At 45.5% G+C, this 26,246-nt stretch overlaps 1 protein-coding gene across 2 annotated transcripts; it reads right to left on the bottom strand.

Moving 5' to 3' along the window:
• Window positions 1–1,961: 1,961 nt before the first annotated feature.
• Window positions 1,962–26,215, bottom strand: HAO2 (hydroxyacid oxidase 2). 2 transcript variants are annotated; one of them, XM_059375887.1, is made up of 8 exons: window positions 26,108–26,215; window positions 16,641–16,779; window positions 14,790–14,941; window positions 12,339–12,622; window positions 10,799–11,008; window positions 6,373–6,531; window positions 5,954–6,023; window positions 1,962–2,321 (listed from the first exon to the last, which is right to left on the bottom strand). In XM_059375887.1, exons 1-8 carry the CDS (start codon window positions 26,184–26,186, stop codon window positions 2,266–2,268), a joined length of 1,149 nt encoding a protein of 382 aa, XP_059231870.1. In that variant the 5' UTR covers window positions 26,187–26,215; the 3' UTR covers window positions 1,962–2,265. The 2 variants fall into 2 exon arrangements, with proteins under 2 accessions (XP_059231870.1, XP_059231872.1); XM_059375889.1 differs by lacking the exon at window positions 26,108–26,215 and adding an exon at window positions 25,874–26,068.
• Window positions 26,216–26,246: the final 31 nt, after the last annotated feature.

The raw sequence follows: 26,246 nt of genomic DNA, 5'->3' as shown, positions 1-26,246 counted from the left end.
AGAGAGAGAGGGAAGCAGGCTCTCCGCTGAGCAGAGAGCCTGATGCGGGACTCGATCCCAGGACTCTGAGATCATGACCTGAGCTGAAGGCAGCGGCTTAACCCACTGAGCCACCCAGGTGCCCCAAATGGTTATCTTTTGCCTTTCAGTGTCCCTTGAAATTTTTTTGTTTAAAGTCAGATATGATGTAATGGGTAAAACAAACTCTGGTAAATAGGCTTGTAGTGGTGATGTGATGGTAAGGTGTGTGTATGGAAGAGTGTTGTGTAGTTGTATGATTAAGTCACAGTCTTTGGTAAGCCTGTGCCCTTCGACTGTGACATTTACCAATGTTTCTGGGACAGGGTGACTACAGGGGCCTAGAGTTGGGTATCTTGCACCTCCTGGGTCAGTTAGGCTCTGGTAAAACCATAGCAGGTTGGCATCTGGTAAAGAGGTTTCTCTTTGTGTTAGCCTTGTTGAAAACAGAATGTTCTGGGGTGTATTTCAAAATGATTACTTTTTCCTCCTCCTGCTGGAAACTCTAGGGAATTATTCTCTGCTATTCACCATGAGATTCTGGTAGAGTTTCTAGAGGTAGAACAAAAGTATGAGGGTAGGGACCTCCTATGAGTGGGCCTCCATTTTAACTTTCAGACTCGCCCACAGAGAACCTCCAGCGTCTCATCAATTACAGTTTAGGTGTTCTGACCCTGGTGCTGGTTTTCAAGATTTCTGCTTCTGTGTATTCCTGTTTCTCCAATTTTGGGGACAGTGGTTTTCCCTTCTGACCTCACTCTTCTGAGGTATCGAGAGGAATTGTTGATTTTTCAGTTTGTTTAGCTTTTTATTTTGCTGGGATGGACTGGTGACCTCCAAGCTCCTATACTCTGGATTGGGAATCAGAAGTCCCCAAATCATTTATTTCCACAGTGAGAATCCAGGAATATTAGTATTATTTGATAGATAAAGACAAAGATGTTTTGAGTCTTGCCAAACAGCTTGAGGACAGTGGAGCCATAGTCTGAGTCCAAGCATCCTGACCCTTGGATGACTCTAAAGCTGATTGTCTTTATCGGAACACAGTGTCTATCTCTTAGGTACCCAATATTCTGTTCAATTGTTGAAAATGTTCTAGTGGAGAAGCTTTCTTTGCCTTCTTTACCCATCCATTCTAATGCAGGACATTTCTAGAGGTCAAAAAGTACCTTCTGAGATTTAATATGTATCTCTTCAGGTGACGGTAGAAATTCCCCTGTCCACACTTCTGAGGCAAGGAGAACAGCCCTTTGGTACTATCTTTATGATATTTTTTCATGTTTCCCTTGGAATCTTGCATCTAGTTCTCTGAGTCTGCAGGAAAAGCAACTTAAAAAAATAGCACACGTGTGTGTACAGTTATTACCAAGAGATATGTTCAGGGAGAACTTGTACTAGATTCTCTAGGACAAGTAAGCTAACATCCTTATCTGTAGACAGGATTGCCTTAATGCCATATGCTATTGTGATTTGTCTCACTCTTACCCCAAACCAATCTGGAATGACATAGTTAAGCTCCCAGCTGGTGGTTTCAGGGTTGTAGAGATGACCTGGCCATCAGCACCAAGCCCCATCTAAATCAGCCTCTTTTCAAAGACCACGATTCTGTGAGGCATCTACTACTGTTTTAAGTGTTCTAGCTACATTCGATTTACTTTCCATCTTTCATCTGGTTGGTCTATCTTGTCCTGTTTGATAGACAGCTCTCGAGTACAATTTTTGTTGAGGAATATTTTATATGAATAGCTCTTCTGTTGAGAGTACAAATCCTCATAGTTATTTCATAGAGGTATAGAGGATATATATGACTCCAAAGCCCATGTTTCAACTGTATTATTTCCCTGTTATCTACAGATTGGAGTATTATTTTGCTGGGAGAATATTTTTTATATATAGCCTTCTGTGCAGGGTGTAAATTCCATTAATTGGTTCAGAGAGATACATAGGATAGGCAAAAAAATTAATCCATATTTTAGTCATTGTTGATCCATGTTTTTAACATTTTTTCTTTAGAGCACAGTTTTAAGCAAGAGCATCTAACAATTAGTGAGGCAAAGAAGAGCATGTCACATTTGAGGAAGAGGAGGGGTTTGGAGGGCCTGAAACACAAGGGGTAGAATGATCGAAGATGCAGGGGATGAGCCTCTGGACAGGATGGGGCCAAGGCAAGAGGACATCACACACCACACTTTGGGCTTGTCTCTCCCTGTGGGCAATCTCAGCGGTCTGGTCATTAGCCCTTTTTCTTTACAACCTGGAGAACTGGACCAGATCCTGATTGATTTCGGCAACTGACCGGCAACCTAAAAGAAGAGTTAATGAGTTTATTTCTTTAAAACACCAGTAACCCACTCATTCATGGATAAGGGGATGATCCAATGGGAACAAGCCTGACTTGAAGTGCTCACTCTGAAAAAACATTATGGATACCAGATGAGAATTACTTTATGAGTCTGTGCCCGAGTCCTCTATCAACACAGCCATGCCAAAATGGCATAGTAAAAATATAGAAACATTATTTTAGCATTTGAAAAATCTATTCATATGTGCCATAGATATACTTGGCCTTTATCTGAATGCTGATAAAGCTCAGGGATCTAGGAACTATGTGTCAGGGAAAAATATGAGTCGGGAATAAGAGATGGGATGAATATTTCATACAGTGGTTGTCTTCTAAGGGAAAGTGCTGCAAAAGGTAACATTTTTTTAGTGCAGGATCTTAATTAAAATGCAAAATTAGAACTGTAGCTGAGATTAGATGCAGGGATTAAAGAGAGTGACGTCGGATAAGAAGCACAAAGAGGAAGGAGGAAGGGGGTAGTCCATTGGTACAGACTGGAGAGTTGTGACCTTGCGTAGATGGGAAATCCCTGGTGATGATAAGTTAGAAAGACTTGAGTGCTGCAATGTGCAATGATTAATTCAAAGTTTATTCCACATGTACGATGTGTGCACCTGCACATCCCAAAACACAACTTTAGCAAAATGTATTACTCGCCAAAATATAACTAATGAGAGGGTTCTTTCCCCCTCTAAAAACCACACCTGGGTCCGTCGCAAGGGACAGAAATGGCAGGCATGGGTTGTGTAAGTAACCCACAGACTGAACTCATTCAGCAGAAGCAAGAATTTGGTGCCAGAGGTGGCTTTCCTCAGAAGGGACAGTGGTCTTAAAAACTTTGGTTTTCCCCAGGGCAGAGAATAGGAGGTCTTCACAGGAGGCAGATCCATTCAAGGAGCACAGAGAAGACCAAAACTTGATCTTGGGTTCTATATTGTAATAAAAATAATATTTAAACGATGTAAAAAGGTCTCACTAGTTGACTCAAAATGTCTCCCTTTTGAGACCTTTGGACACATAAACCTTGGTAATGTTTCTATACTTATTTGCTACTTACTTGCCTTTCATCAGATTGGCTTCTGCAGTCCCAAGGGCACTGCCCTGCCCTCGGCAGAGGCTCAGTGGAATTTTGAGAGAGAATGCGTATTTATTATTTTTTCATTACTATAAATTAGGAGGATACTTACACTAACATGTTTTGGCTACTTTCAAGTGAAGTGGGTAATTCCAAACAATAAACCTCAAGAAGGTTCATATACTTTTTAATTCAGCCTCCTCCCCTTATGAAGGCTAGGGCATTAGTGAGGTACCTGCAGCCTCTGTTGGCCTGGTTTGTATGTGGACATTTTTCAAGACAGTTGATGATTTTAGCCTTCCTAGAAGTATAATTTCAGCAATTGGTTTCACAGAAAAACCCTGACTTTTTAAGCTGATTTTGCTTTCAGCAATAGTACAAATAGAGGTTCCTCCTAGGGCTGTGATGTTACAGGGTCATAAGGGGAAAATGTCATACATCTTCAGGGAAATTCGGAGAGAGAAATGATATTAATGGATTCCTCCTGGGTGCTGATTTTGTGTCAGGCATCTTACGTGCATTGTGTGTGGAAGGGATAAGGGGTGACAGAATCTTGGGGCTTTCATGCTCTGATTTTGCATTTTAGTGAGTTCCACCAAAAGCCCAGGCCCCCCTTCCAACCGCCAGAAATCCCTTCTTCCCAAGGACTAGCCTGGGGGAGAGACTCTTATGCAGAGGACGCCAACCAATGCCCTGCTGCCTGAGTTTCCTATTCTTTCTCATTGCTGTGAGAAAGACCCGTGTTTGGTTGTGATTACTCATTTTTCTCTCTTTGCATTTAAAAAAACACATTCTCATTGTACAACAGTTAGAAGAAGGGGAGTATAAACTGTCAGCCCTAAATGGGCTCACAATTCTGTTTTTTTTCTCTGCCCCTTTTAAAAAAGGACACTCTCCACTCTACTTCAGAAGGAGATTTTCCAACCAATATTTCTACCCCAAGAATTGTTAAGTGTTAACTTTTGGTAAAATAAAAAAAGCTTTGTTATTGTGAATTCCCCCAACAGGCTTCTGTTAAAAGAGGATCAGACATCATTTCTCAAAGATGGGAGAAAATATTTGGGGCAGCAGGAGAAGTCATCTCAACCTCCTGGAATCTGCAGAAGCACATGGGTCTACCCATCCTTCACCCCTCTCCCTCCCAGGGGCAAAGCACACCAGTATGATATCTGTTCATGTTCATGCCCTCCTCTCCATTATGGGAGAGCCTGGGGGATACCAGGTCATTTACTAACTTATCTTCATTGGCTCTGAAGAGTATGGCTCTTATCCAAAGCTGATGGTCCTTGTCCTCCACGCCTTGATCTATCCAGCTCCCACTTTTTTTTCTTTAATTAATCTGCTCAGTGGGAAGGACGCTGGTGCTGGCACTAATGCTGATCTAAGGTTTCTAATTTGTATTACTCAAGCTCAAAAGTTTGAATCTGCAGCCCCAGTGGACACTACAAAGATAATTTAGACATTGAGTATAAGACTCTTGTCTAAATATCAGACCAAAGCCAGACTTGAGAAGAACCTGAACATCTTGTCTTGGGCTCAGCACATAACCAATGCTCTGTAACATTTATGGAAATAAGTTAATGGCATAATGAGAATCTTGATTCCACATTGGAGCTCTTGATTCATTATTTCCTTACTTCTGGAGAAGGTGTTTGTTATTACCAAATTTTAGAACTGGGGAGGGAACGGACATCTCAGTGGGGTTCATCGTGTCTGTCCTTTCATGTTGTGGTCAGTTAGATCTACAGCAGACAAAGACAAGCAGAGATAGAGCCATTGGCCACCGGCATTTGGGTAGAGCAGCTCTTTTCTATGAGGCTGCTCCAGGCATGTTAGGACAGTTAGCCTCTGAGCACTAAGTACCAGAAGTATCCATCCTTCAATCTTTGTGCCAACTGAAAAAAAATGAACTTGGAACTCTAAACCAAATCTTCCTAAAGAAGGCAATCATCGACGATCTTAGTTGAGAACTACTATTTTCTAGGTCATCAGGATCCCAGGCTTTGCTAAAAACGTACACATTTTTAGGAGCACTGCTTTATAATAACTTCTTTTTTGACTGAAGTCCACCAGCATGTAACTTCCAGATGTTCACATTTCTCTGGCCGTGGTTACACAGGACGGCACTTCTCCTGCTCCCCACTTCTCTCCTCCTGTTGTGTCTGTCTCCCCACTTCCTCCACGCCCCCTCCTTGCCATAATTCCTCAACTCCTCACAGCCCATGAATATGAAAAGATGACCCACAGAACCACACCCAACAAACTTGCTTGTGTGATCTGAGCAGGCTGGAGCATAAGGGGACCCTCTTTCCCATTATCTGAAATTTCATTTGCTTTCATGGCAAAGGAATCACATTTGGAGTTTGTGTTCCATCTCCGTCTGGGGCCTCTCTTCCCTCCTCTCTCTTCTGGGCAGCCACTGGGCCGGGGAAGGGTAGCTAGAAGGAGGGGCGGCCACTCCTCTTCTGTAGCCCTCATGCCTGCAGCTCCAAGGCAGGAAAAGAATTGTGAAAACTTACCTGTGAGACTCATGGAAGTGTGGAATTCATTTTTTATAAGGTTCAAAACTTCCTCAACTCCATGTTCACCCTGCTTCCGAGATGGGGGTTGGGGAGAGACAAAAAGAAGCATGAAGAACATTCTGCGCAGGTGCTGAGCATTGGTTCTAGGTGTGCTGTCCGCTGCAGCGGGGAGGACAAGGGTGTCTGTGAAATTGGAACTATGCTGGGAAGACAGGGAGGCAAAGAGGAAAAGGTGGGAGTGAGGGGGCCTGAGAATGTGCAGCGTGCTGCCAAGGAAGCAGGAGATGTGGGCAAGGGGGGGGGCTGTCCCTCAGGGATCTGTGGCACTTGGAATCAGCTCAGCTTGGATGGCAAACCACAGTAAAGCGTGGGGGCATATGAGAAGCCCAGTATCTTTCTGCTGGTTTATCTCTCACCTTATAGGCAAGACCCCACAGGATTGGTCTCCCTAGAAACACACACTTAGCCCCAAGGGCCAGAGCCTTGAGCACGTCGTTGCCAGTTCGGATCCCACCATCCAGGTACACTTCCATTTTCCCTTTCACAGCGGCCACCACTTCTGTCAAGGCATCAATCTGAGAAAGAGACATGCATGGCTTGAGGGACTTCCATTTTCACTTTCAGGGATCATGGGGCAGAGGTGCCCCCTCAGTGTGAGTTAGGAATAGGAAGTCTGGGTGTTGGTGCTGTCTATGAGTTTTTTTCCCCTCCCATGCTTGACACATGATTCCCCTGTCCTACCAGAGCAATGCAGCTACATTCCCGAGCCCCAAGGACTTCTTTTTAATTTTTAAAACTAATTAATTAATTTATTTGAGAGAAAGTATGCACATGAGCAGGAAGAGGGGTAGAGGAGACGGAGAAGCAGGCTCCCCGCTGAGCAGGGAGCCCCATATGATGTGGGGGCTCTATTCCAGGACACTGGGAGCATGACCTGAGTGGAAGGCAGATGCTTAAACAGCCCCCACAGGTGCCCTGGGAGTCCAGGGACTTTCTGCAATCTCTCCCTCATGCCATTTTCTTCCTTGACAGAGTGCAGCTTCTCTCTAACTCACTTGTTTGACTGTCTACAGCTTGAAAGAAACTCTTGGTTCCTCTTCATCCTAAAAGGGATATTTTCCATTTATGGCATTCACTTTAATGTTCTTTTCAAAGTACATTTTGACCTTTTATTTTCTCCTGCCTTCTCTGTTTCCAGGGTGGCACAGCTAGGAATATTCTCCATTGCTAAGGCCCTGAGTCTTTTTGGCAAAGCAAATGTGTCTGGACCACAGCGTGTTTTGTGTAACTGGGTTGCACGTTGCTCCTTACACACCACATTTGAACAACTTGTTCCTGGCTCCTGTATGGGTTATCTAAGACGTGGGTTGGTAATGCAAGCATCAGTGCTGTTGAGGCAGGGTTGAAGACTCTGAAAGGCGAAACGAAAGCAGCTAACCACTTGGCCTGGTTTCTCCCCAGACTTTCTCTCACCTTGCCTCCCCAGTTCCAGGCTCTGCAGCTACGAGGCCTTGCCAACCCACAGTGCCCCAGACTGAGCCTAAGCCTGAGCACCTCCAAGTCTAAGAGGAGGGGTGACAGCAGAGGCTGGGAGCAGGGTCCTTGAGGACAGAGTTCTGGAACTGCTCCTGTTCTACGTCTCTTGGACAGACAAATGGAGAGGAGGTGAAACTGGGCCCTGGGGTGCTTCTGCTGCAGAAGAAATCAATGGGAATTCTAACTCAATGAGATCCTTTGGGTGACTGAACAGAATATGAAATCAGGGAGGAAAGAACTTTGTACTCTAATTTACAAGTGGAGGAGACCTGAATACATTTTAGACTTACATGTGAGAACTGGTAAGAATGCATGTCCAGATAAGGGTATTTTTATAGCCCCACCATGGTATTATTTGGAATATTTCGATGATGTTGAGAAAAAGAAATAAACATATCTGTGTAAATTCTTATAGTAAGCTAGATTGGATGATGGGACTGATGGAATTTGAGAAACAGACCAGGGAGTGAATTTTAACCTAGGGTCCAGTATTGCGTTAGAGTTACTTTCTATAGGTCACGATAGGACATTCATTAGAGCCTTCTGGAAACAATAGCCAGATGACCCATTTCCCAGGTCCCAGGAAGAAATACAGGAAGTATATGGAAACTTCTAGAGATGGGAATTTCAAAGAGTTATACCCCTCACAGGGAGGGGTCTGTGGTGAGAGGAGTGAGGCATTGGCCTCCGGCACAAAATTTAAGGAATGCCAAAACACTCAGATAACTAACATTTTAATACTGTCAAACTTTGATCTGTGAGCTGTGGGTGCTTGTTTTTATAAGTAAGTTTTTATTGGATCTGGGGCCAGGTTGACAGTGAGGCAGGTTCTTTGAGTGTAGGGACAGATCCTATCTTTCTTTAAAATGTTGATATTTTGTTCACCATGGAATTTTTTGCATTGATTTAAATTTTTTAAAAGTGCATTTAACTATTATTTACCTTACTAAGTTTGTCTGGCACCTTCTCAAATTCTGAGCCAGAGGTACCTCTCTAGCTTCACACCAGTCTTGGCACTGTCCCCAGAGGACGTTGGGTGGGTTTGTTGTTAAGTCAGATGGCTTGGGAGAATGACATGTTGATCAGCATGATGGGGAAGGAGAAATTCTCTCTCTGAGTCCTGCCTTTGCCAACAGTCATTCTCTATTGAGGAAATGCAGTGGGGAGCAATTACTCAGCCTCTTTCTCCATGTATTACTCAGTCCTCCCCCCAAGGGAACAAGACTAGCTAAACTGATTCGTGAGAGAGAGAGAGAGCGCCGATTGCTAATGTTTCATAGAGTTATTTCGAGAGTCAGCATTCTACTCCTTTTGCTACTTTCTGGTGGTGGTCTCTTTTTTGCTTTCTCTTCCTACCCATAGGACTGCTTAGGACCTGCTATACTTTTTTGCATCCTGTTCTGCCAATTTCTGGGTGTGTGGAGGTGGCCTGTGGGCATCCTTGCAGGAGTCAGGTGAGAGAACTAGCATGTGCTCTGCATATCTACTTTCTCCTGGGGTCACAGGTCAAAATTTGGCATGGGAAGTAGGATGCCTGACTGTTCCCTTCAATCAGCTCTTATGGAGAGCTACAGTAAAGTGCTCCTTATCCTCCAACTGGGCTTGTTACTCTGTGCCTGGTGGGTGGGGGGGAAGGGGCAAGTCTTTAAAAAAAAAAATGAGAGAAGTGTATACATAGAAATGAAATTATGTTCTTAATATATTGACAAAGAGAAGAGTTACAAAACAGTATGTAGCTTTTCAAACCTAACATGTCATCTTTGCATTGAGTAGTTGATCAAAAAACAATTCCCAAAATATTGTCATTAATGATAATCATCAAATTAGGGTTTTTTTAAAATATTTTATTTATTTATTGGACAGACAGACATCACAAGTAGGCAGAGAGGCAGGCAGAGAGAGAGGGGGAAGCAGACTCCCCACTGAGCAGACAGCCTGACTCGGGGCTCAATCCCAAGACCTTGAGATCATGACCTGAGCCAAAGGCAGAGGCTTTAACTCACTGAGCCAGCCAGGCACTCCTCTTTATTTTTTTTTAAAAAAGATTTATTTATTTTTATTTTTAGAGAGAATGAGAGAGAGGGAGAGAGAGAGAGAGAGAGAGAGAGAGAGAGACCATGAGAGGGAGGGGCACAGGGACAGGGAGCGAGAATCCCAAGCAGACTCCATGGGGAGAGCAGAGCCTGCCGTGGGGCTCAATCCCACGACCCTGAGACCACGACTCAACCTGAAAACAAGAATCAGAAGCCCAACCCACTGCATCACCCAGATGTCCCCACCCCACACTTCATTTTCTTAGAATGAATCAAGTAGCGATAGAAGAATCTCTTGGAAAATATAAGCTATATATCTCCAGGAAAATAAATCTCCCATCCAAGTACTAACCAGGCCCGACCCTGCTTAGCTTCCAAGATCAGACGAGATCGGACGCATTCAGGGTGGTATGGCCGTAGACTATAGGAAAATAAATCAACAATTAGTTCCCACTTAAAGATTCTTTCCTTGCCTGCCTCCTCTTCATTTGTAATGGACACAAATTCAAAAGATAGAGGGATGGGGTGCCTGGGTGGCTCAGTGGGTTAAGCCTCTGCCTTTGGCTCAGGTCATGATCTCAGGGTCCTGGGATCGAGCCCTGCATCGGGCTCTCTGCTCAGTAGGGAGCCTGCTTCTCCCTCTCTCTCTCTGCCTGCCTCTCTGCCTGCTTGTGATCTCTGTCTGTCAAATAAATAAATAAAATCTTAAAAAAAAAAGATGGGAAAATCACAGACTGTCATAGATTTTTAGAGAAGGATTCATACGGCATTTTTCGGTTTGTTTTACTTTGAAAGATTGTTATTTATTTGTTTAAGTGAGGTACTGCTCCTTCCCAGGTTGTGTCATATGAGAAAACATGTTGTCACACTCCATGCACACAGGCAATCTTTAAGCTGAATGCTTTCCCCAGAAGGCAGGAGACCTCAGTGTCTTTGGAATGTCTCTCCCAACTGTGTGAACTTGGACAAGTTATGTAACATCTCTAAGCTCTAAGATCCCCATCTGTAGAAGAGTGAGGATGATATGTGTCTTGCAGGTCGGCTGTGAGATTTAGAGATGATATATGTGAAGTTTGTAAAAATGAGCTGATACACACTAGGCTGTTAATAATTAAAAGTTCTTGAGATTACCAGCATATGTGATCAGGGAGAGGGGAGTGTAGGCCGAAGCGCACAGAGTACCATGCTGTAAGCACGTGCACATGCACGTGCGTGCATACACACACACACACACACACACACACACACACCCCTCTGAAGTTCCCCTACTCACAGAAGCAGGAACGTCATCAAGCTGCCTCCCGCCATGGTTGGAAACAATGATGCCATGGACATTGTGTTTCACAGCTAACTCTGCATCCTCTTTCGTCAAAATCCCTTTAAGGATGATGCGCAATCGAGTTTGGCTCTGAAGCCAGGTGATATCATTCCAGCAGAAGGATGAGTCAATGGGGGACATCTGGAAATAAGGCGTTGTATGTCTCTGTGGGGAAGAAAGAAGAACCTTAGACCTGAGCTCCTTTAGGATTGTTTGATCCATTCCTAAACGAGACCCATTCAGATAGCCACCTTTTATAAGCCTTAAAAGAGGAGTAACAAAACCACTGACACTTCCAGCTCCTTTTCCTAACAGAATTTGTGCAAAAAGAATGAACTATCTCAACTGCTCATTCATGAATCATCAATTGTGTCCCTGCTCTGCCAGGATCTGGGGACACAAAGACAAATAAGACACAGTCCCTCCTTTATTTATTTTTTATTAAGTTCAGTTATCCAACATAGAGTACATGATAAGTTTTTGATGTAGTGTTCAATGGTTCATTAGTTGTGTGTAAAACCCAGTGACTCAGCCCCTATTCTCAAAGAACTCGGATTTCAATAAGCGAAGGGGATAAACAAAAGCATTTATAGGCTGGTATGACATGTTACGCTTGAGATATGCCCAAGCTTAGAAGAACTAAGAAATACTTGATGGTCCTGAATCAGATACTACCTTATATCTAACCTTGGCTCACCATGTGAATCAAATACCCGTAAATCCCAATGTGCTTCTGGGATCTGAGATAAGGATTCCAAAACTTCAAGGCTAATTTGTGGTTAATGAGTAGAACTGTGCAGTCGCTGGACTGTCACAGCCACCCACTGGCTGAAAAGGCTGATATCATTATCTCTAGCCTAACCGAGGGCCCCAGTGTTATCATGGCTTTCTCTCTCTGGGGCACTCCACCCCATCTGACTGCAGGATTTTAAGGGGGCAGTAGCCTTTTTCACCTATTTCAGTCACCTATTTCACCTATTTCAGAGATTCCAAACAAGGGTGGTGCAGCTCCAGGAAGGAGTTCTAGGTGTAGAGAGGTACTGCCCTCAGTTCTCAAGGCAGCAGGGGGAGGGGCCTGGACTGGTTACGCTCTGTGGACCAGTCACCTGATCTGTGAGCATCCTCTTCAGGAGATCAGTTTACTTAAATGTGCCATCCAGAATTATCATTTTCTAAGTGTCCCACAGCGTAGACAATGTTGGAAGAACTTGATGATTTCCTCTCCTGTGCCATGGAACATTCCTTCCCATAGCTTTCCTATTTCTCAGCACCCAGCTCTGGCAGAGCAGCACTAGCTCCAGGAGTGAGGACATTCTGTGTCATCTCCTGTTCACCTGATAGCTCTGGGGAGCAGGGGCCAGTTCTGCTTTTTGAACCATGGCCCCTGCAGTGTCTGGCAAGAGGAGGCACTCAGTGACTTTTTGTGGCGAGAGGGAAGGGAGGAAGGAGAGGATGTATGTCCTGTCATGCCTGCCCATCGGATCTGCTCTCCTACCTCCTTTGGCGAGCGAAGGTCTTTCAGCAGTAAGTTCCTCTGTAAGTCTAGTTGGTTTCGAAAGTCACATCTCCTGTTGCCCATTTTGGGTGTATCCACAGTGATGACCAGAGCTTTGAAACCCAGGGCTTCAGCCCTCTGGACCAGCTGTTTGTTGAGCTGCCGGTCTGATGTTGCATAGAGTTGGAACCACTTGAGGCCCCTGGGGGCAGTAGCCACAATATCTTCAAGGGAGCAGCTGGCATAGGTGCTGATGATGTAGCAGATCCCGGCCGCTTGGGCAGCTGCAAAGCAAAAGGCACAGCTCAGGTTGGAGGGGGGGGCGGGGCTCTGGGCTGGGCTGAGATGCCCTCGGAGTCTGTGCCACCTCTGACCTGTTTGTACTGGAAGGGAAAACAAAGCTTGACCTCATTCCGTTTTCCACTGGGAGAGAGGGCATAGGGGAGCATTCGGTCAGCCTGGGAGGTCCCCTGCTATATAGCCTGTCTTCCAGACTCTGTCAAGATCCCCGGCTGGAGGGGTCCTTTAGTCCCCAGGATGCTCTTGGACATGCTGCCGCTTTCAGATGGGAGAATGGGCTGCTCGTGAACTTGTGAATGATGCAGAAGGGAACGAACTCAAGAGGACAAAGGGTGAGGAACTGTAATGCCAGTGGAGAGGACTGAACTCTGCACTGGAGAAAGCATGGTATCTGAGTTAGAAGAGTGCTCATTCTACTTAGCTGTGTTCCTTGAGTCTCTCATTTTCTTCTTCTGTGAAATGGAGCGAAATGACAATACCTGTCTTATAAGGTTGCTGAGAGATTAAACAAGGTACTAGATTTGGAAGCATTTTTATGTATTTTATTTATTATTATTATTTTTTTTAAGTAGGGGCTGGCGGGGAGCTCACGATCCTGAGATAAAGACCAGAGCAAAGATTGAGTTGATGCTCAACTGACTAAGCCACCCAGCCGCCCCTGGAAGGGTTTTTAAAATTCCTAAGTGATGTGCTGTACACAGGCTTAGTGACTACAAGGTTGCCGAGGATGATGGCAACAGTGATGTTGACACTCACTGCCTACTGTGATCGTTGTTTTCAGCAAGATTCTCCACTAGGTCAATGTCACTACCGTTCCGCAAGCCATGAGCCGAGAACCTGGCCTAATCAGATTTAATATTTTCAACTTCCAACATCAATAGGAGATACCCCATTCTTTGGACCCACTACAAAAACATGATATGTCCCACCACGAAGATTTAGTAAAGCAGTCATAGTTCTACAGGATATTCGTATTTTAGCCTAGCCAGACTTGGCTCCTAACCAGCCACTTGGAACTCCAGAATCCTTGGATTCATTGCTTCCTGTATCACAGAGTCAAAGAAAAAGATCCCAGGGAAGTCCTAGGGAACCTGCAAATAAAATATTTCCTAGATGTGACCTAGAGTGAAGATTATAAAGGGAGGGGGCGCCTGGCTGGCTCAGTCTTTAAGAGTCTGCCTTCAGCTCAGGTCATGGTCCTGGGGTCCTGGGATCGAGCCCCACATTGGGCTCCCTGCTTGGTAGGAAGCCTGCTTCCTCCTCTCCCATCCCCTTGCTTGTGTTCCCTCTCTCACTGTGTCTCTCTGTCAAATAAATAAAATCTTAAAAAAAAAAAAGGCTATAAAGGGAGTCACAGGACTATTTTCAGACCCTCTCCTCTTCCTTCTCTTCTCATTATTTTTTGGAGCAGAGGGATAAGGGAAGAGAATAACGGGCTACTTGGAAGGAGACATACGCAATAAGAAACTTTTTGTCATGTAAGATGACAGTCAGGGCGCCTGGGTGGCTTAGTTGGTTAGGCATCTGTCCTCAGCTCAGGTCATGATCCCAGGGTCCTGGGACCGAGCCCCACAATCAGGCTCCCAGCTCAGCAGGGAGTCTGTTTCTCCCTCTGCCTCCGTCTCGTCACCTTGCTTGTGCTCTCCCTCTCAAATGAGTAATAAAATCTTTAAAAAAAAAAAAAAAGTGACAGTCAGTCAAGGAGGCGGGAAATGTGACATATGGGCAGGAGCACCTGCCAGGGGCTTTGTTAGGACTTCATGTCACGATCCTCTCCTCATCCTAGATTCAGAGACTTACCATTCAGCCCCAGCCCTGGCCCATGAGGGGTCAGGTCAAAGCCCTATCCTTGAAGCCACCCTGAGAACACCTTTCCCCACAGACAGTAACTGACCTGCATCCCTTCTTGGCAGGATGGCCTGCTTGATTTCCACATCTACTCCTCTGAAGCCGCCCTGTCTGACCATTAGTTATGATGGACATGGATGTTTTCTCAATCTCAGATGAAATGTTATGCGCATATCCCTCCTCAAGCCTGACCAGATTGCGGTCCCTAAGCTCCTTCTGGGAGACATCCCGCCATTGTTCTGAAGGACGCCAGCACCCTTCAGGACCCCTCGGGGGGAGCCTCGAGGGGCAGCTGGGTCATACCTCTGGCTGTGCTCATTTCTCCATCCGGCCAGACGAGGCCGTGGAAACCCGTGGGCGCGATGCAAATGGGGGCCGTGACCTCCTCCCCTTGGACTGTGGTCCGGGTGTCCACCTCTCGCACGTCTCTCAGGTACCGCGGCCGAAGGCGGATTCTGTGCTCGGAAACAAAGATCTTCCATTAGGGGCCTTATTCTCCAGCATGCAGCTGCCTGGGACTGGGGCCTCCAGATTCGGGTGTGTAGGTCTACACCAGACTGGGTCGCGAGAAACCGTGGTGGGTCAGTTGGCTGATTAGGCTACATAGACCGACTTTCCTTCAGAAAGCCTTTCCCGATACCCTGGCCCTCATTAACCCCTCTTGCTCTAAACCCCCAGTGCACGTGTGGTCCACGCGGCGTCCGGCTCTGACACAGGTCTGTGTCTTTGAGTCTTGCCTTCCTGAGCAGACTCAGTGCTTGGAGGCTTTGACTGATTGCCATAATGAGGATCAGAAAAGAGAATAAGCAGGAAGGAGTTCTAGGCTCTTCCCTCACGGGTTAGAAACAAGTCTCCACTGATGGAGGACAAATCCCAGAGAATAATCACGGTGGGGGCTTGTTTTGTTTAGTTTTGTTATTTTGGTGTTTGCTAGAGGCTAATTCGTTTGACTATTGGACTTAAGTACTGCTTTAGAAAGGATAGGAGAAGTCACAAATAGTAAATATATAAAACACACTTTTAAGTCCAATAGAGACTTAGTCTCAGGATCCAAAAATGCTTGTTTTTCACAAAATATTATTATTCCTACACACAAATGTGGAAAGGTTTTGCTAGATATATTGTTTGTACAAACCTGGAGAAGATGCAGACTTCATCTGTGAAATGGGAGAAATAATCCAAATTTCCTAGTTGTCTTATGAAGGCAAATGAGCCAAAGCAAGTAAGGGGCCTAGTATAATTCTGAACAAGTATGAAAATGCCGGACTTGGTGTTCACCTTGTATCCCATTTTTCTGTTTTCTCCTCACCTCTCTTATTACAAGGGGCAGCAAGCTTTTTCTGTGAAGGGCCAGAAAGTAAATATTTTAGACTCTGTGGACCGTGCAGTCTGTCACATTGACTCAGATCTGCTGCTGCGATGCAAAAGCAGCCCCAGACAGTATGTAAATGCCTGACCATGGCTGGTTCTAATAAAACATTATTTATAAACACTGAAGTTCACATTTCATATAATCTTCACCTATGACAGTTTATCATTCCTTTTTTGGTATTTTTCAATCATTTAAAAAGAGAAAACAAAAATTCTTAGCTTGTGGACCATGCGGACCCAGGCAGTGGGCCTGCCATGGCCTGTGGGCTCTCTTCCACCCTGGGCTGTACCCGCTGCTCTTCCAGCCCAGCTCTCCTTTGAAATCAGCCTCCTTTCCTCCTTAAGAGTCTTTGGGTCTCCACATTTCTTGTGTCCCCTCTCCCAACAGACATTATCCCCTTCAAGCCAGAAGTTTAGGAACTCAGGAGATGTAGGCCTACTCTGCCGACTTCTCCTCCCCTTCCAGGTGACCCTGGACTCCTGTCCTGTCTTGTTAGGGCCCAGAGCTGCTGGGATGCAGAGGGAGGTTGACTCATGCTAGTTCTGCAGAGGCACAAAGATAAACTCTTTCTCCATTCATCCTCTTCCTGGCCACATGCCTCCACCCGCCCCCAAACCCCGCCAAACCCAAAACAATAACAACAAAACCCATGAATTTATCTTGAGTACTCTATGTTCTTTGGAGGCACCAAAGAACAAATAGTAAATATACTTGCTACCTTCCAAGGACCCCTCACCCAGTGCACCTTAGCTTAACAATAGAAAGGATACAGAAGACCAGACCTTTTAAATGCTGCGATGTTATCATCCCGGGTGAAGCATTCATCAGATCCTCCTTCAATAAAATCCCAAGTTGACTTAGATAGATGCTCCTGGGCATAAGCCTGAAAATCTGTCAAACACACCAAGGGCATTTCTGGACCTTCAAAGGAAAAACGAAAACCAAACAAGACACTGAGGTTACGTCAGATGTAGAGGAGAGAGTAAATGTGGGGGCTCTGTCCTGAAGCTGTTTGGATTCAACATTAACCACCCCTGCATTCCTTATCCCTGGAGGCAGAGCCAAAGATGCTGATCCCCGTGCTTCCGTTCTCCTGCCCCCATACCCAAATGCTGATTAGCTGGTCTTCTAAATATCCCTCATGTTTATCCCCTCATCTCTACAATTCATGGCCTCAGATCGAGTTGAGGCCCTGCCACCTCTTATAAGATTATTACAAAAATGTCTTCTCTCTGTCTCTGAGCCTCCATCTTCACTCTCTAGCTTGTCTCCCTCGAGCTTCCTGGATCTTTCTGAAATGTGAGTCTGATCACATGCCCCTTTCATGGCATTCACAGCTTTCCTGGACCAGCTCCTAATGGTCTTACCAGCTTCATTTCTGGGTGGCTTTTCCTTGTCATTTGAGGCACTACAAGTGTTTCCTGAACATTCCCAAGGGCTGCTTCCTACCTCTTCACCTTTTGCAGGAGGAGATCATCAGGCTGGGAAAATTGGGACTGAGCTGATATGATTACCTGGGAGTTCCTGGGAATCTCTAGAATGGGTTGCCTGGGACTCTGGTTGGTATCAGAGAGAAACTTATGGACTTTGGCTCCTTGGCAAGGACATTGAACATATTCACTTTGAGACCAAGAAAACAGCATATGTGTGACTTCCATTCATTCCCCACCCCCAAACCAAAGTAGATCTGGAGCTTGGTACTTTTGGTATGCCCCTTGCCCCACCTAAAGACAAAAGAGAGCATGGTTTGGGGATAGATCTGTCTAGTGGGGGCAAGGGGAGTGGGGACCCTAGCTACAGAGATGCCGAAGGCACTTGTTGCAGCCAAGGACAGCATGTGGAGCTCCTGCAAGAGAGGATTCGAGCAGGAAAGGGTGAGAATCTATAGTCCAGAGTGTTGGGCATCTCCCTGGCAGCAGGCAGTGGAGTGAAAATTAGCCAGAGGCTGTGAGCAGAAATGGAATGATTTTTAAGTCATTGACTGAGGGACAGGAATAAGCTCCAGGATCTAGGGCTTCAAACGTGAATGGGCTGCCTCCTCTAATGAACACAGAGGCCAGGGAGGCCAGATGAAATATGGAGTGTCGGGGATCTTGGTGGGGATAAGGATGGGCCAGAACTGATGGAGGAAATCCAGGGCCATGCTGGAATCTAGTCAAGTCCAACAGAGAAGTGACCCCAAACACCTTCCCAAGGAACTGAGCAGAAAGAAGTTATGGCAGAGCCCTTGGGATGTGCACGGAAGAATCTGGAGCACAGCCACAGAGCTTTATATAGGCAATGCACTTTGTCAGTGAGTAGGCAGGGAGTTACTGAGGTGCTGAGTTGAGTTTGACAAGGTAGAGCAACCATGTCTAATTTATCTCATTCCTGCCAGACCCTTCAAGTCTCAGGGACTTTGGTGGAATGTGTTTCTCATTGTAGTTACCCATCAGCATCGCGATCACTGATTTAAACCTCTGTGTGCCTAAGAGTTAACATACCAATGCTACCCCTTGAGAGACCTGCTTGCAAAGTTGAACCTCAGTTGGAGTCTGGGAACTTGGACTTCAAGAAAGTTCCCACTACTCCCTGATAAAAATGGCATGGCCCACTGGTCTAAATTGTACAAACAACGTGGTTTATGCTGAATGCCTGCTTTCCCTCTGAGGGTCTAGAATTCAGGCATGGGTGTGGCAGAGAGGGTCAATATGACCAGCCCCCAATAAAAGGCTTTGGGCAATGAGTCTCTAAAATGACCCTCCATGGTGGTCTGTGCTTCACACATGTTGTCACAACACATGGTTGGAGGGATGAAGTGCATCCTGTGTAATTCCACTGGGAGAGGACGCTTGGAAGCTTATACCTGTTTCCCTCTAGATTTTGCCCCATGAGCCTTTTTCCTGTGCCAATTTTGCTTCTCATTCTTTCTCTGTAATTAGTCATACCCTCAATGACATGCTATGTCCTATGTGTCTCCCTAGGGAATCTCTGAATTGGGACCCTCAACACGCTTTATTTTGTTTTTGTGGGGTTTTATAAAAGATTTTATTTATTTATTTGACAGAGAGCACAAGTAGGCAGAGCAGCAGGCAGAGAGAGAGGGAGAAGCAGGCTCCCTTCTTAGCAGGGAGCCCCATGAGGGACTCGATCCTGGGACCCTGGGATCATGACCTGAACTGAAGGCAGATGCTTAACCAACTGAACCCCCCAAAAGCTCCCCAGCATGCTTGCTATCCCCAGGCATTAGGATGGTATGTGACAGCTGTTCACGAATATTCATTATTTGAATGTAACATTCCCCTATCTGTCATTTCCGTGTTGTTGGTTGAGAATTCTCCACCAGGTTTCTACTTTCCCAATATCTCAACAAATCTCCATCTCCTGGAAACTGCTTGGAAATAAATAGCCCAGAATCTTTGTATACACCAAACATTTTATTACCATGTTTCTATTTACCATTTCTTTTTCTGTCTACTGTTTCCTTTCTACTTCCCTGCGAAGTAGACAGAGAAGTCATTAGTGTCTTCATTTTGCATTTGGAGAGACTGTGGCCTAGGATATTGAATAACTTGTGAAAGATCAGGCAGTAAAGTGTGACAGTGGAAGGCTCAGAGTCACGTCTTCTGGTAGCCTCTAAAGACAGACATTTTCTTTTTTTTGATTTCATGGTGTAGAGCAGAATAGTTGGTTGACATTAATCACTTGTTTCATTGAATTTAAAAGAATTTCAAGGGTGAAATAGAATTTCAAAGGGCGAAAATATAATTATGCATTTTTGTCTTTTTATATCTTTTTAAAGTACTGAGCCCAGTGAATTTTTAACAGAGGTCCAATATGAGGCCTCTAGTTGAACAGAAGGGCAACTTCATTGTTCAGAGCCTTCCCCACAAGTGGAAGGGAGACTTAAGAGTATATGTTTTTATGTGTCTCAGTGTGATCCATACCAGACTTAAAACCACCAGGAATTCAAGGGAGGATCCACGTTATCAAGTGGCTTTCTTGTATTCCCATTTTTATTGATCTCCGCGGCAGTATTTTTTTCTTCTTTTCTCCTCTATCTCAACCACCCAAGAGGAAGAGAAAGTGGAGAAAAGGATAGAGAGGATAAAAGTCTTTTGTAAGAACTTGAGCTTGTTGTCGGCCATTTATTTTCTTCAGGCATTTTGTCTCTTGGTTAAAAACGGTGAGGCATGACTAGCGTACGGGAGATGAGAAAGTTCAAACGTAAGAGCAGAGGACATTCAGGGTACACACAGCTCATGACTGAAGTCAAGTAGTCTTCTCTGACTGAGAGAGAAAGAACGGCCTAGACTATGACCAGTGGGCATTTCACGGCAGATCTTCTCTTCGAGATTGCCATTTGTTCCAATGCAATTAGGCTAGATAAACAAGTTATCTGTCTTAGAAGACTTTAAATGACTCGTAATTCATGTTGGTGTCACTTTGGGAATCTGGTTTATCAGAGCTTCCACTTGTGTGAGAAACCCCTAGGTGTTCTATAAAAAATGTCAGGGTGGAAATCACAGGGCAGGTCGCTGAGATACAAGCGGGGAGCAAAGGCTGCTTTGGAGGACCCAGCTCCAGGTGCAAGTGCTTGATGATGAAAGGTGGTGTCCTTGAAGACCCTCTGGCCTGGTCCCCTGGGAACTTATGCCAAATTTCTCAATGGAGTGGGAGAGATAACATCAAGGCTATACTTTGGGGACCTTGTCTGAGAGATTACACTGTTCAAGGTTGGCAGAAAGTGCTTTAATCACTGTATGTGGGGTACAGCCTCAAGGAGAGTGGCTGCAAAGCCTACGGCCATCACCATAGCAACGGTAGCATTGGAAGGGGAGACATGACTGCAGGAGGAGGCCCTGGTAGTAGAATGTGTGGTGGCAGAGGGAGGGGGAGCCCAGGGCTGGGGCCACAGTCAGTGTCCGGACCAGAGAAGACATGAATTGGCAATGGCTATGACTGAGGCTCATGAGCTCCTACAGAGTCCTCCAAATGGGGAGGAAAGGTCAGGGTAAAGGAGCTGGATTTCTAGAAACATCTGGTCAGATATCAGAGTGTCCGTAACATTCGGGTGGCCTAAGGAACCAAGGATTTCGTCTGTGTGGGAGCAAGGGAACAAGGGGCCCAGGGTGGGTCTGAAAGACACCAGCCTCGTTAAATGCTACGAGAATGGGCTTAGGTTTCTCTCAGCCCAGGGTCAGTTCTGGTTTTTCTCCTGAGCCCTTACACAGTATGAATGGAAGATTCAGGAACCTTCCTGGGCCACGACAGCCATTTTTAAAAAATCTTTATTCTATTTCATGTAATAATCATCTCTCCTCTTCAGCCCACCACCCCTCCGTTACTCCCATTAGCTGGTTTTCCTTTTCGGGAATTAAACTTCTCTTGACCTGTCGTCATATTCTACCATGAGACTTAGAATGTTCTGGTTTTTCAGAACCTCTTCTGCGGGAATGATGGGAAATGACTCGTGTCTTTGTTTTACCCCAGAAACTTTGTTTATCACAAGTTGAAGGCGTTTTTGAGGTTCTGAGAGGAAGCACATTTTTAGCAGGGATTTGCCTGGCCTGGAGCCATTGTGACCTAATTAGGTCATGAAATGCCCACTATCCCACCTCCTCAAGACTGCAGATCCTGCCCAGTGAGGATTAGAAGACAATAAGAGATGCAAGGGACTTCAAAGAGAGGGAGAGATGTGTGCCACCTGACACCGTAGCAGAATTTAAAACGAACCTAGGTCTTCCATCTCTACATTCAGTGTTCTTGCTGACATAACAGGTGACTCTTGCAACTTCCCCTGGATAGCCTGGCCATGGTCCCTGGATTTACTGCACCTTATTTGAGGACTAGCTTCTCATAAGGCTGTTGGGGGCACCTGGGTGGCTCAGTCGGTGGAGTGGGCAACTCTTAATCTTATGGTTGTGAGTGTGAGCCCCATGTTGGGTGTAAAGCTTAATTACAAACAAAATCTTAAAAAAAAAGAAAATCTAACTCTTCCAGAGTTTTATCTATGCTGGATTTCATCATTCCAGTTCCTCCTCTACTCCTTCTGACCCAACTTGGTTAACAGGTGTCAACCAGAAAAGGCTGAGGTTGGAGGTAGAGCCCAAATGGGACCAGTGAACTGGTCAGTGTACTAGTGATGGCATCAGGCTGGGAGGCAGCCTGCTTTGGGGAGGTTATTGACCATTAGTAGGTACAAGAGGATAGGATAGGCAAGTTACTTCCCCTCCCTAGGCCTCAGTCTCTCATTTGAAAACTATAGGTTTTTATATACTTCCTTTTAATCTTTACCAGGTTTGAAGATTGGGCTGAGGTCCTTCCTTGGTGGTGGGAAGCACTCATTCTGTGCTTCTCTGGCCGGTAAATGCAAAGACCTCATTTAAGTGAGGCTGTGTTACTAGTTCACCATTTACTTTGTGGCAGTAACATCAAGGAGCTGGGTACTCACAGCTTTCCTTCCCTCTTGCGCCCCAACCTTGAGGCCTCTCTCTCTGCAAGCTGCTCTGGTCCTATGGTGCCACCTTATGCTTCAGTGGGGAACTGCTTGACGGGTCACAGCACAGCTTCCCGTCTACAAGCGGGTGTGGGCTCTCATCCAACGTGTGTTCCCAGCTCCCAGACCCAGGGATTCCATCTCACTACATGTCTGTGCTTCTTCCTCCTTCCTCAGTTTATCCAAACCATTGGCTGATTTTCTTCCTCCCCCACACCCTCGCACGGGAAGTCGTTCTTCCCTCTGCTTCCCTTTCCAGGATCTTTCCCATTTCTTTTCTCTTTTCCATTTGCAAACCAAAAATAGCTCCGTTCTGGTGAATGAGATTAGTTCTATGTAGTCTCTTGGGTTAAGAACACAAATGTTAAAAAAAAAAAAGTTATGATTCTTTACTTAAAGGGCCTCTGAATTCTCTCTTCCTCTAATTAAGCCCATTTTTCCTCATTGTCCTCATTCATGAAAAATAAAAAAAGCTATGCATTACATAGTTTTCTGAGTTTTCAGTTTCGGCCTGTGACTAGGAATGCAACTGCATTGCTCTCTACTCTTTTGCATTGCAAATATGCCAATTTTCTGCTACTTTGCCCACCCAGTGGGTATTTCCAGTGACCTGGGAACCCCACCACGACTTTAATGGCATTCTTTCTATGGGAAAATATGTGTTGAGTTCCAAACAAATAACTTCCAAGTAGAGTCCTGGAGCACAGCCATGTTGTAAATTGCATGCTTTCTCCAGGGGCGTTGGAGGCTGTTGAGGACATAGTGGGAGACCTTGATCCAAGTGCTCACATGGTGTTTTGAAAGGTTGGGGATTTCCCAGTTCTATTGAGCAGTGGAATAATTTGATTACACAAAGACCCTGGGAGACAGCATGATGGTCCCTTGATAATAAAATGACAATGAAATTGCAATCATTTATCAAGAGTTTTATGATGTGCCATGAACCCTGTAGATCGTTTATGTGCATCCCTGCTTCAACCCTTCTAACAATTCCCAAACACAAATGTCATTATCCCCATTTCACAGGTGAGAACCCTGCAGTTTAGAGAGATTCGTTAATTTGTACTTTGCCCCCCATCACACATGCGGTGATATGTTCTGACTTCCATGGCCTGGTTCTTAAGTACCATGGAATAAAAAGCAAATGTATACAGCCAAGTGTGGTTTCTAGAATGAGAGAGTTGGCATTTCAATGCCATGGGCATATGTAGCTTTGCTCGCCAACTTCCCTCAACAATATGCAACTCCATGAGAAAGTAAGAAAATTTCCTTATTTGGCTGGTCATAAACAATAACCAGTTAAGTGATGAAGCAATCCTAGCAATCTAAAAGCACTCTTAAATACATTATGCCATTGGATGCCTCCGGGGAGACAGGGATCAGAAAGTAGATGTGCCACAATCCCATCTTAGAGAGGAAAAAGTTAAAACCCAGAGAAGCCAGGGGAATTATGTGTATGCACACAGGATGAGAATAGCAAAGCCTGACCAGGAATCCTTCTGACTTGCTGTGAGTATAGTTGAGCTGGAATAGAACATTAGTGGTGCCTTAGGAGACCTTTGGGTCTCTATCTTGCAGGGTTGGGAGAAATGCATAAAGTGAGCTTGGCCAGTTCCCACATAATCTAGGCTATTGGGAAAGGTGTCCCTGAGGGAGATCACTCCTCCTGCCTTTGCATTTGCTCAAACAGATGGCATGTTTGGAACAGACCTCACAGACTAACCTCCTAGCACCTCTCTTTATGGCAATGACTCCAGATTGTCTTTCTGAAGGCCATTGCCTACAGCTGCTCATGATGTTCCCTAAGGTATTAATAGCTGAGGGAGTCCATGGAATCAAGAAGACAGACTCTCTGGGCACCTGGGTGGCTCAGTCGGTTAAGTGTCTGTCTTCGGCTCAGGTCATGATCCCAGGGTCCTGAGATTGAGCCCCGCATCGGGCTCCCTGCTCTTCGGGAAGCCTGCTCCTCCCTCTCACACTCCCCCTTATTATATTCGGTCTCTTGTCTCTTTCTCGGTCAAATAAACAGAATCTTAAGAAGAAGAAGAGAAGGAGGAGAAAAAGAAGTGGGGGGAGGTAAAAGAGGGGAAGGGGGAGGGAGAGAAGAAGGAGAAGAAGAAAGACTTTCCTAAGGCCCACCTGGCTCAAACCTCAGCTCTGCTACCTGCTCCCCATGGTTGTGTGAATAAATATTCGTGAAAGAAGAATATTAAGGCCTACCCCACAGGGCCCTTGGGAGGACTAAGTACTCCAGCCTACATGAAGTTCCTAGAACAGCGCCTCGTGTCAAAGAGTCCCCAGCAGATGGTGCTTCGTGGGCGTTACTCCCTTTGCCGACGACACGGGCATTCTCATCTGAGGCTTGGGAGCCTCAGTTCCGTGACTGCGTAATTTGGACCCTGTGTCAGGTTTACTCGTTAGTTTACCCAACACAATTTCCTGGGTACACACAGTTGGCCAGGAAGGCAGAGACCTTGACTGCTCATCATAGGCAGCCCCCAGGTGATAAGGGACAGGCAGGGCTCTGCCACTCGTTCTGGCCTGTGGGCTCGGGGTGAAGTGACAGGTGTTAAACCCCGGGCCAGGAATTGAAGATGATGCATGACCTTCATCATTCTCTTCTTTTGGCTGCGACAGTGAGAAGGCCGTGCTCCCTGGAAGCCATAGCTGTGAGATAAAGACAGCTTTGGTCCCTGAATCACCATTTGGACAGGAGTAGCCCTGGGGATCAGCTGATTTTGTTGTGGCCAAGAAATAAATATTTATGAATTAACTTTTGGGATGCTAATCTCTGCTCTCAAGAAGTTTACAGTCAAAGACAGACTTCAGTAGCTCATTCCCTGTCCGTTGTTATGGCATAGAGTTTAACAGGAGTCCTTTCCTGGGGGAAGCTGTCTGGGGATTTAGGAATATTCCTCCCATTGTTTCTTGAGGAACACCCACAGATGATATCCTGCTCCATCTAGTTTAGACAAGCTCCAGTTCTCAGCTACCCAGAAAGTGAGGACATGACTACCTTATAGAGATCTTGAACAAATGAAAGGATTCTATAAAATGCAGAATAGCCTGGTGGTTAAGAGTAAAGTTTGGGGACTTTTGCTTCCTGTTTGGAGGTAGGAGAAAGCAGAAAGGCATTTCTCCTTTGATTCTATTTCAAGACTCTTTCTGTTTTGTTCCAGTGATCTATGTGTCTATCTTTATAGCGATACCACACCAACTCCATCACCGTTCTTGGGCAGTTTCCTCCAGACTGATCTACAGATTCGGTCTGACCCAGTCACAATCCCAGAAGGCTCTGTACTGGAGAGGATTGTTAACTAGTTCCCTGAAAGCTTATTTTTCAAAGAAACAACCCCAGTCCAGTTGTTTGAGAAAAGTTAACTTCTTTGCCTTTTAGGAGTGACAGCCATGTCACTGGTTTCTTCTGCCAGTGCTCAGGAAGCAACGGTCAAGTTACAGTGTACTTCCCCAAGGACTGGAACTTTCCCCTCTTAAGGATGCCCATAAATATTCCATTGAGTGGTTTCTAAGACTTACCTTCGTTAGGCAAGAGCTTCTCTGTAGGGTCTTTGAAACAAAGCCTGTCTTTGCCAGTCCCTTCAGGGTCCTTTGACCTGTCTCTATACAGCCCTCTTTGGCCACATCTCTCCCCTTGAAAACTCACAGTCAACACCTCTGATGCCCACACAGTCTCCAGTCTCTCTTCTAGAACTCCTGCCACTTGGTCTGCTCCCCCTCTTCCAAGCACACAGAAAATGCCCAGGAACAAACCTGATGTTAGCGTCTTCCAGTCCCTGGGGAGAGTGGTGTCCAGAGGCAGCTGTGGAAATCCTGGCTCACTGCGGGACATGGCAGGAAACCTAAGTCACTACCCAAAACTCCATGAGTTCATGGTAATAATTTTCCAGCT

This window comes from Mustela nigripes, chromosome 14 (genome assembly GCF_022355385.1).
Source record: "Mustela nigripes isolate SB6536 chromosome 14, MUSNIG.SB6536, whole genome shotgun sequence".
NCBI classification, from domain to species: domain Eukaryota; kingdom Metazoa; phylum Chordata; class Mammalia; order Carnivora; family Mustelidae; genus Mustela; species Mustela nigripes.
The sequence above is the reverse complement of the archived record's forward strand: the minus strand, read 5'-3'. Positions and strand labels throughout refer to the sequence as shown.